Source organism: Mustela putorius, unplaced genomic scaffold, assembly GCF_011764305.1.
Source record: "Mustela putorius furo isolate JIRA1106 unplaced genomic scaffold, ASM1176430v1.1 tig00003875_pilon_pilon_pilon, whole genome shotgun sequence".
Lineage (NCBI taxonomy): Eukaryota > Metazoa > Chordata > Mammalia > Carnivora > Mustelidae > Mustela > Mustela putorius.
In genome coordinates, this window is record NW_025422026.1 from 628,991 (window position 1) to 639,385 (window position 10,395).

Here is a 10,395-nt window from a genome sequence, read left to right on the forward strand (position 1 = left end):
GCTGGAGAGTCTCCCTGTCCCACCCTGCCCCAAAAAGGCAACACATGTGCCCCCGTGTGACGTGTGCTAACGAACATGATGGAGATGGCTGAATTCCCGGAGCCAGGAAAGGGGGAGGCTCTCTCACATCCTCCCTCCAACCAGGAGTCTGCATGTGCCCCGCCTGGGGACCTGGAGAAGACCCGGCAGCAGCAGGAGCCCGGAAGCCTGTCCGCCAAGATGTCTGGGGCCCTGCCCAGTCCAGCCATGGTGAGGCGTTCGCAGCACCCGTGGCTGGAGTCTGCTCTTGTCCCTGAGCCATGACCTGCCTTTCACACCTTCTCCTGGCCTCAGCCGTGCCTGCGCACCGCTGCTCAGCTAACTCTAGCCCAGCTTTATGGAGAGCCCCTGCCACTCAGAGAGCAAGGAGAGGGGCCCAGGAAGCCAGGAAGCAGTGGGGGCAGGAGTGGCAGGGTCCACTTCGAGGGGAGAAGTGTCAGCAGTTAACCCAGTGGGAATGTTGGTTCAGATATGCCGGATTTTCCCACCTTTTCTCCTAAGGAAACAGAAATCCAGATTTTCATGTGAAATCTTCAGATTTCAAAATATGAGAGTTGGCAGGGGTGGAGTATTGCCGGCTTACATGTTCAGACCCATTCTGCACCTGGCCGTGTCTGGGGACAGTGACTCACCGTCCCCTACATTCCACTTGGGCTTGGCCAGTGGGCAGCACAGGTCAATCCGAGATCGGAAGCCAGGGGGTCGCGATACTCAACCCCGTAGTTCCAAACCAAACCACCTCCAAGCCCACCCCCACCCGCACACGTACCCTGGGGCCATGGTGTGGACAGTGGCTACCTTCCTCCACGTACTACCCAGCTTGGGCATGGTGGCCTCTCTCCCAGGCCACAGCTCTTTTCGTCTGGTGACCCCTCTGCCCCTTCTGTGTGCAGGTGTGGGAAGCAATGGCTCTTCTGTTGCTAGTCTGATGGCCACCCTAGCCTTTGCTGATTCGCTCCATCCTGTCCCTATAAGTGCCTGTGTAAGTAGTCCCTTTACTCTGGGATCCCCTCAGTGAAACCTCTGAATGATGCTCCTTTTCCTGCTAGGAGCCACCACCGCACAGACTAGTTCTGTTAGAAAACAGCACAGTGAGGACCACACACACCCAGATCTGTGGTCCTTTTCCAGCTGGAGGGAGCCTGGCTTGCACCCCTGCTATATGCTCCAAGCACGGCCTGAGGCAGCAGCTGAAGCTGAAGCCACTTCACAGCCCAGGGATGTGCTGAGGACAGCACGTGCACCAGAACCCCAGGCTGCAGCTGAAGACGCGGCATGAAGACGGGAACAGCCTTGCAGTGCGGCTGACCAGTTTAATGGCGGGCGAAAGCATGCACACTACGGAGCAGCAGGGACTCGGGGGTACAGAGGCCTTGGGGGGACACTACTAGACCGTCACAGGGGAAACGGGGTCACCTAAAGTTGGTACGGGGCAAGGGGGGGTGCGCTGGCAGCTCAGACCTAGACATTTCTCAGGGGAACATGCATCCCACCCCCGAAGTTCGGGGCACGCCGGCTGCCTTCACTCCCGAACGTAAATTCTGGTGCAGACCACGTCATCGGCGCCGAACGTCTGTGGAGAAGGAAAGACAATCAGAGCAGACGCCTGTGCAAACGTGTTTAGAGCACGTCGCTCAGAGGGCCCCTTACTGCCCTGCTAAAGACACTTTGTTAACCGACATTCAAGTCCCTGGGCCACGTGCTCGCATTAACTGCGGAGGTCTTTTTTTTTTCTCTTTTTCTTCTCTTCTCCTTTGAGCTCCGCACAGGCAGAGAGGCAACTGGGGTATAGAATTATATGCAATTTTCCTTTGTTTCTGGAGCCCATGAATACCAGCGTCAGAAATGCTTGGTTTGAAAAATGAAACTGCAAGGGAGAGATATCCCATTGGACATTTCTGAGGCGGCTCTCTCCTCAAATGACGTGAGCAGAGCAGAGGGCCTGGGCAGCCAGAGCTCCGGGGTCACGCGCTGACCAGCCAGAGGGGACGGCCTGGGAGAGAGCGGCTGCTCATCCTTAAGTCACCGACAGGCTGGATGGTGGGCCTGGCCTCCAGACCCCGCTTGGCGGCACCCCGCGGGGGAGGCTGCTTGGTGGCCCCAAGCGGGAGGGAGGCGGTTTCACACAGGGCTGGAATGCAGCAGGATGATCCCAAAGGGTCACTCCAGCTAAAGTTCTATGGCTCTTTGTCTATCTGTCTGTCTGCTATATGATCTTAACTCTCCCCCAAACTAGCAATCATCCATGATTGCTAGTTTGGGGGAGAGTTAAGATCATTTACTTGGAGGTGCTCCCACATCCGGGTCAAAAGAAAAACCTCCATCTGGGGAATGGTTTGGGCCCACCATATAGCAGACAGACAGACAAAGACACTTGCCAGGCTGTCCCAGGAACCTTTGACTTTTTTATCAGAGCCACGGTCTCTGGCAGTGGCTGCTGCTCTCCCGGGCAGCGGGGACAGGGAAAGCAATACGTTTGTTTCGTACATGAAACCAGCATTCGGACATCCTCCAGGCTGAAGACCCGATGTGCGCACGTCTGCCGACGCCCACTTTTCTACAGGAGCGCCCTCGCTCTCAGGTTCTCCAAGGGGCTTAAGGCCCTGGGGGAGGCTGGGAGCCCGGCTAGACCTGGACCTTCAGCTTCTCGCCCCCACCTGTCGGCTGGCCAAGAGCCTCTCAGGAGGCACACGGCAAGACCTGATTCCAGCATGTGTCTCAGGGAAACACTAGCCCTGAGTGACACCAAGAAGGAAGCACCCATCAACAGCTTCTCCTCCGGGCGGGGGCTCGTGGTCACACGGACATGGTTGTAGCTGCTGCGGATACTTCTGTCTGCAGGGGATGCTGTGCCTGGAGAAGGAGGGCCGGGGGGCAGGGGTTCCCATGGAGATCCACCTCTAGGGGTGCTGACCTCTCAGCTCTATGGACACAGAGGATGTGTGGTTGGGGTCCCTGCCATGCACTGTGACCACCCTCACATCTGATGCCTCCCCCAAGCCCCCAGGCTGACCAGTAGCGCGGGAAGAAATCACATTTCCAGCCATATCTGAAATGTCCTTCCCTGCAGGCACCAGTGCCAAAATATTCTTGAAAGCAACTCTGGAGTGTTCCAGAGTGGTTTGAGGGAAGATACTCCGTTTTCACAGAAGGGAACTTACAGCCCCCGGGGGACAATTTACTGTGGGCGCTGGGAGAGCTTATTGCAACTCAACTAGGATAATCTACCTCTTGTTATGAGGAGACGCGTCTCCCTGCGATGGGGATTTATTAATGATGACGACCTTCGAAACAAAAGCCCATATCTCAGGTCTCAAATGCCAAGAATTAACACTCCCTTTGAGGCTTGTCTGGTCGGTAGAGCTGGGTGGGGGGAGGGGGTCGGAAGTCTGGGAGTCCTTGCAACAGAACCTGCTCTGGCCGTTCGGGGATTGCAAGGTTAATAAAATCACACTTTCTCACGGAGCAAGCCAGGCCTGCTCAACTCTCAGCCACGCTCCAGAACTGAGAGCTTTGCTGACTCTGGTACCAGTGAACCTTTTCTTCCTCCTTCTCCTAAATTCCACGTCTCCGCTTCAAAGTGCCCCTCCAACCCCATCAGGTGTTCCTTCCCTGGAACTGGCATTCACCAGGTTGCAAAGGAAGCCGGCCCCTTCTCTAGGAAAGCAGACAGGACTCAGAATCAGGCCCGGGAAGGACAAGAGGAGAGAGAGGGATCAAGCAGCCTCAGCAGGAGTAAGAGAGACCAGCCCGTTCAGGGTCTGCCCACGGATCAACGTGCAATGTTAGGGCTGAGAGCACTGCGCCCGGGGATCCACCTCCAGGGGCCGCCCTCATCCTACAGCCTGGGAAGGGAAGGGCCGTGCCCAGATCGCACAGTGTGGCTGGCCCATGTCCCACCCTGCGGGCTCCTTCCCCAGCGCTAGAGGCGGGTGTGAGCTAAGATGGGGCAGGCAGGTGGTCTTAAGAGAGGAGACGTAACAATATGCCTCATGGAGAACAAAGGATATCATTTCCAGGTTACCCACACAGCTTTTCCCCTTGCGTGTGTGTGTGTGTGTGTGTGTGTGAGCGGGTGCGTGCATGTGTATGCATATGCGTGTGTGCACGTGTGCCTGTGTGTGTCTGGCGGGTGGGCGCGGGGGAGGGCGGGGTTGTGGCAGGGAGAGCCTGGTCTATTCCGAAACACAAAGGAAGAGTGACTGAGCCTTCTCTGTCCTCCCCAACTTTTTCTGCCCCCAACATCTGAACTAAAGGACAAGGCCGGGTGTGATTAAACTGTGGGGGTCTCACCAGGTCCAGTCTGTGTGGCCAGGATCGTTTAAAATGCTTTAATCTGAGTACCTTGCAGGGAGAGCCCATCCTTCCCTGTCCCCGAGGCCCCAGCCCCACACGTGGACACGCAGGCCCTTTCGGCAGCCGCAGGCCTCGTCTGGCTCCTGAAGGCCACCGCAGCTGGTCAGGCTGGGGCGCAAACGTTTGCTCTCTGGGGCTCCCGGGCTGACAGGCTAAACCTCCTGAAATCTTGCCCTGGCGGCAAAATGGGGAAAGGGCAGGGGGAGAAAATCCCTCTGTGGAGTGAACAGCCCTGGGGCCCCGCAGAGCCCGCGCACCCTGGCGCAGTGGGAAGGGAGGCGACTCAGAGAGCGCCACGGGGTCGCCACGGGGTCGCCACGGGGACGCACCGTGGGGCCGCTGCCACCCGTCTCAGCCCTGCTCTGCCCCGACCATTGAACAATGCCTGCCTGCCCCCTCAGCTGTCCCTCCAGGCTCTCCACTCCCTTTTTACTGCAGGGCCCCCAGGGTCCCGCCCTCCGCCCAAGGGAGGGCGGCATCATCCGGGGACGTGGCTTGATTCAGGGGCCCAGACCTCACCAGGATGAGCTCGTCGTTGGCCAGCTCGCGGGTCCAGTAGGTTTTGGGGCCGTCCCCCTCGAGCAGAGTCTGTGCACAGTGGATCTTGTTCTCATTCTCCCAAGTGGCCAAACTCTGCAGGCAGGAAAACCGTTAGTGACATTAATTACAGCCTTGGCGGCAGGAGCAGAGACAACAACCGCCCAGGAGAGTCACGGCGGCTGAGAGAAGCAACACATGGTCCCTGTCAGCAGGGCACGGAAGCCTCTGCAAAGCCCTGTGGAGTCCAGATTCAGAGGACCGGTCATGGGTTTATGGGGAATAAATAGACCTCATGTCCCCCCGCCCCTCCCCCAAACGTGCACGCATGCACACACACACACACACACACACACACTCACTCTCTCTCTCTCCAAACCAGCAGAGCTCTGGGCATACTTCACATTTCCGGGAATAAAATTCAGAGCACACGGTGATTCATTTATGCCGAAACGAACTATCCCTTCAAGAAACTGGGACATTAAGAACCTTCCCATCAGAAGAAGACGACACTAGAGCCGCTAAGATGCCGTATTTATAACCACACTGGCCGGCGCAGGAGCCCTCTCCTCCGCCCGGATTTGGGGATAACCCCTTCCTTGCTATGCGCACAGACTACTCTGATAAACCTGATTCTCAGCTGGCTCTGGGGACAGAAACACTGCCCCTGCCCCGGTTTCCAGCTGTGGGAGGCGGCACAGAGCACAGAGCTTGGAGTTGGGCTGTGGCAGGTGCCCAGCCCACAGACTCGCTGACACTTGCCAGGCTGTCGCATGGACCTTTGATTTTTTTTTAATCAGAGCCATGGTCTCTGGCAGTGGCCGCCGCTGGATGTCCCTACCTGAGCCCTGCCGATGGCCAGGCCTGCTCCCCAAGACTCCCAGTCACTCTCACTACACAGATCCACTCTTGTTTTTACAAGCAGTGCAGGGACCACGGGCTCGGACCCTGCCAGCTCCAAGCCGGGACATCATTTTCTGGCTGTGTCAGTTCTGTGGGCCAAACATTGCCATGTGGGTCGAGTCTCTGTGCCCAGGGCACCCAACCCTACAGAGCAGACAGTCACCCCTCAGGGAAGGGGAGACTCAATTTCTCACTTTCCGGAACGTTATGAGTATTTCTTTGTTTTGAACGCTGGGGAAAGGGAGGGAGACATTTTGTCCCCTTTTAAGTAAGTGACAGCAGCAGCCACGATTTTTCCATCTGCATTCAAAATACACATTACCCGACCCTTCTTTCTACTCAACAGAATGCGATTTTTGCCAACGGAAAACAGGCTTGTACAGCGGCTGGCTTCCATCCACTGGTTCATCCCAGGGACCAATATCGGTACAAAGAGGAAACTCCTGCTCTTGAGGACCAAGAGAGCCCTTCGACCATTTCCCCAGCCGGAATCAGCCTCGCTTTGGGAAGACTCCGCCTGTCCTTCAAGACAGCAGACTGAGGGCGGGAGGGAGAGGTGCGGGCCCACAGGACTGCTGAAACTGGATCCGGGGCATCCCCTGGGGTCCGGGGCGGGCGGCGGCGGGGGGAGCCAGCGCTGCCGCTCCACCTGCCACAGGAGACGTGGCGGCTGCCGAGCCCCGCACCCGCACCCACACCCGCGCGGGACGCCGCCGCCGGGGATCTCCCGCCGCTCCAGGCGCAGCTGTGAGAGCGGAGGCGGCGGCTTGGGTGCGGTGGGGGCGGACTGGGGAGGACCTTCTCCCGAGCCCGGGCACCCCGCTTGCGTGAATGGTCTCTGCAAACCGCCAGTGCACGGCCTTGCAGGGAAAGCGCGCCACCGGCTGCCAAGGCCGACAGGGGCGCGTCCGGCCGCGGCGGTCCAGGGCTCGGAGAGGGGATCCCGGGACGCCGCCCTCCTCCGGGCCCTCACCCTGCACTTGCGTCCGTCCACGGTCTCCTCCTCGAAGCCCTCTCCGACCTTGAAGTTGATCTCGGTGGTGCGCACGGTGGTGGACGTCTTGATGTAGAACTGATCCCCGTCCTGGCGGATTTCCACGTGCGGCTTGGACGCAGCCGCCACCGCCACTTTGCGCAGCATGGCGTTCACACCTGCGCGGGGAAGGAGGGCTGCGCCACGGGCTCGGTCGCGGCGCCCGCCCGGCACTGCCCAAACCCTCTGCCTAGAGATGGAGACCTCAAAACAGACCCGCTCCCCCCTCCAACCCTCGCCCAGAGTTTCCAGAGGAGAAACTGAGCCCCAGTAAGCGGCTTTCCCTGCGCAGCACGATGGATGCGCGGCGGGGCCTGGCCTCACACCGACTCTCCAAATTTAAAGCCCCCGATTCTCCTCGGACTCCAGCGGGATCTCGCCTCGCGCTGGTCCAGCACCAGACGAGGCCGAACCGTCGGGGAAGGCGCCAAGCCTCCAGCAAACGTTCGCGGGGCGCGCGGCTCCCGGGCTCCACTCGCCGCTCCTGCCGGGGTGGCCTTGGATCGCTCCCCTCGCCCTCGCCCCGGGGACGCCCTCCCGCCTGCGCTGGTCCCGGAGCCCACCCCGCGGGCCTGGGGAGCACCTCGGGGCCGCTCCTCCTCACAGGCGCCCACCGACCGCGCCAGCTCACCCAGCGCCTTGAGGAGCTCGTCGAAATTCTCGCTGCTCCGCATCTTCCAGGTGCCGGCGAAGTTGGGCATGGCGAGGCGGCGAGCTGCGGCGGGCTGCGGGCGGACGGACGGGCGCTGACAGCGGCGGCGCAGCGGGCTCGCTCGGGGCTGCAGGGCGGAGACTGAGCGCAGCGCCCAGCCAGCGCGCCCAGAGTCCCTGGGAGGGCGCCCCCCGCTCCGCCCCGCGCCCCGCCTCCGCCCCGCCCCCCGAGGCCCTACCCGCGCGAGCCCGAGCCCCGCTCCCCGCCCGCGTGCCCCCACCCCGCCGCGGTCCGCACCCCGGCCTTGGTGCTGCGCGCGCCGTGCCCGCTCTACCACAACCGGGCGTGGGCACTGGGGGAGGGTCCGGCGATCGGGCCCTGGCTCGGAGGGGACAATGGTGACAGCGGGGCGGTGGGGACGTGGGGAAGCACTGCGCCATTCTCTCTACTTTGGGGCGTGTTTGGGCAGAACTATAATAGAAAGTTAAAATACGGTGGGTGGTGGGGCGGTCAACGTTGAGAGCCGCCCTGTCCCGACTCTGGGTGGTGCGTTCTGGGAGCGCGTAGCCGGTTTACCCCCAGCCCAGCGCGGGATCCTATTCCGCACCCACCCCCACCCCAACACACATACTGGCTCAGGGCCACTGCGAGCGAGTGGTGGGAAAGCTCCAGCCCCCCGACCCCCGCCTGGACCCTACCACAAACCCAGGGGCACGCGGGATGGGGGCCCTTGGCGAGCACCAAGCTGGAGGCCACTCAGGCCTCAACCCCTCGGAACTGCGGTGAGGACAGCTGGAACCCGGGGTAGGAGCAGCCCATTCTAAGGAGAAGCCTGGCTCCGCAGTCTGCAAGGCTCTCCTTCCTTCTCCCACTGCTCCCAAGTATGCACCGTGCTTCAAGCCCCCTTCTCCAGCGAGAGGGCACACACACTTCACCGTGGCCCTGTGAGCCTCCACGGCTGACCCCAAGTTTTCCTTCCGGACCCTGCCACTGTGCCATCATCCACCTGCCTTAGCCAAAGTGCACAGCTCAGGATTCTAGAATCAGCCACGCATCTTCCCTGCCCCGGCCCCCCGCAGCCTCTGCCCATGCTGTGCCCGCTCCCTGGAATGCCCCTTTCCTCTTGAGGTTCCTGAGACCTTGCCCGTTCACCACAGTCCATCCTTACACGGTCTTTTGTGATATTCGGTTTCCTAATCAAATGGGATTCTTTTCCTCTGAACCCGCTGGGTCTGTGTTTGGTTTTGCTCTGGCTCAAGTGTTCATCCTGCTATAAAGTGAGCTCCTACAGGGCAAAGACTGGGTATTCGTCAGCGTGTCCTCTCCTGCTCACGCAGCCAGGGGGCTCGGTAAATAAGCCCTGATTTGAGACTAACACAAGCGTTCTGCGTCCAGAGGACATGTGGGGGGGTTGGGGGGGAGACGCCGACAGGGCTGCTAGAGGCCATGCTGCTCCACGGGCTCTGGGCATCTGCAGGGGGCCGGGGCTGGGCTCCTGCCTTGGGGCCCTGAGGATCTGTCTTAGAAAGCAGCTGAGGATAAGAGAGTGGGGAGAGACCGTCTCCAGCTGGAAGGACATGTGGGCAGGGCTGGCCTTATCAGTGTGCACCTCGAGCAGTCCCACAGGCCCGTGTGCGCAGAGGGGCCTGGGGGTTGTTTCTGTGCTCTGCTCTTCCCTCTTGAAATCCTTAGTCATTTTCCAACAATATGTCCTGCATTTTCAGTTTGCAGCAGGACCCACAAATTACGTAGTTGACCCTGAGTGTGGGAGGCAGAGCGGAGGCCTGCTACAGAATCAAACTCACTGCCCTGAGGGTCTGGCATCTCTCCAGTGAGGGGGTAAAACAGGGGTGCCACCTAGCTAATGCGAGCCTCCCCCCACCCCGGCCAATGCCGCTCCCCGGCAAGGCTTCTGCCATCTTAAGGCCGGGGCTGGGGAGGGGCTGGCGGTCAGCATTGGGGGGAGTCAGGACCACGGGGGACGGCCCGTGACAATACTCATAGGGCCGGGGATAAGGCCTCCGTCCACGTGACTCACAGATCTTGCCGCAGGGACTGTCGGTGGGCAAAGAGGGGAAGATGGGGGGAAGGGTGGGCAGTTGGAGGGGTCCGCCCTCCAGCCGGGGCTGCCCTGACGGGAAGACAGCGGGCATTGTCCGGGCACACACCAAGTCTGGGAGCAGCGTCCAGGAATGGGGAGGGCATGGCCCGTTTCTCATCTGCATGTGAGGTGGTCCTGGGGTCCTTGCAAGCCGTGTTCACTCCTGGAATCTGGAGGTGGCCAGGACTTCCTAAAAGCCCAGACCTCACCAGGGAGCCTAGAGGGAGGGCAAGCTCCTGCCACCGGCCTGGCTTCTTATGGGGGGATCCCCGAGTGAGGACGGCAGTACGGACACCACCGAGGCACTCCTGTGGACCTAGATTCAGGACCTACAGCAAAGGTCCTGCTGCGCAGAGACAGCTCGTGGCCCAGACCTCCAAGAAGGCTGGCAGAGTCACCGTCAACCCCCGAGCCTCCTGCCTTCCCTCCTTCCTTCTCCTGTTTTGGTCTCCTGCCCACCACCTCTCTGAGCTGGGAACCGCGCTCAGTGCAGGGGTAGTGACCGCTGAAGTTCCGGGTCCTGTTTCAAGGGCCTACGTTTGACCAGCTCACTGTGTGGGCTGACTGTGCCCAAGATGCAGTCCATCAGCCCGGCCCGCGTTGACACGGGGAGGCCGTCCGGGGGCTGGGATCAGGAAGAAGCCGTGTGGAAAGACAGGAGCTGCCAAGCTGTGCGTGTACGCAGGGCCCACGTGTCTCTCCGCGTGGGTGGGGGCAGTCTGACGGGGATGAGGCCAGAGGTGCGGGGAGGAAGCTGATGCCCCATGTGGGCAG

The 10,395-nt window shown here is 60.7% G+C and overlaps 1 protein-coding gene across 1 annotated transcript; it reads right to left on the reverse strand.

The window, feature by feature from the left end:
- Positions 1 to 1,332: 1,332 nt before the first annotated feature.
- Positions 1,333 to 7,661, reverse strand: CRABP1 (cellular retinoic acid binding protein 1). Its single transcript, XM_004781707.3, has 4 exons — positions 7,500 to 7,661; positions 6,809 to 6,987; positions 4,915 to 5,028; positions 1,333 to 1,612 (listed from the first exon to the last, which is right to left on the reverse strand). Exons 1-4 carry the CDS (start codon positions 7,567 to 7,569, stop codon positions 1,562 to 1,564), a joined length of 414 nt encoding a protein of 137 aa, XP_004781764.1. The 5' UTR covers positions 7,570 to 7,661; the 3' UTR covers positions 1,333 to 1,561.
- Positions 7,662 to 10,395: the final 2,734 nt, after the last annotated feature.

What these genes read in the sequence shown, in the direction of transcription:
- CRABP1 (XM_004781707.3), bottom strand. Translation starts at nt 7,569, where the DNA reads ATGCCCAACTTCGCCGGCACCTGGAAGATGCGGAGCAGCGAGAATTTC. An exon ending in TGGACGGACGCAAGTGCAGG is followed by an intron (nt 5,029 to 6,808) that starts GTGAGGGCCCGG and finishes TCCTGCCTGCAG; the next exon opens with AGTTTGGCCACTTGGGAGAA. An exon ending in CCAACGACGAGCTCATCCTG is followed by an intron (nt 1,613 to 4,914) that starts GTGAGGTCTGGG and finishes CCTTCTCCACAG; the next exon opens with ACGTTCGGCGCCGATGACGT.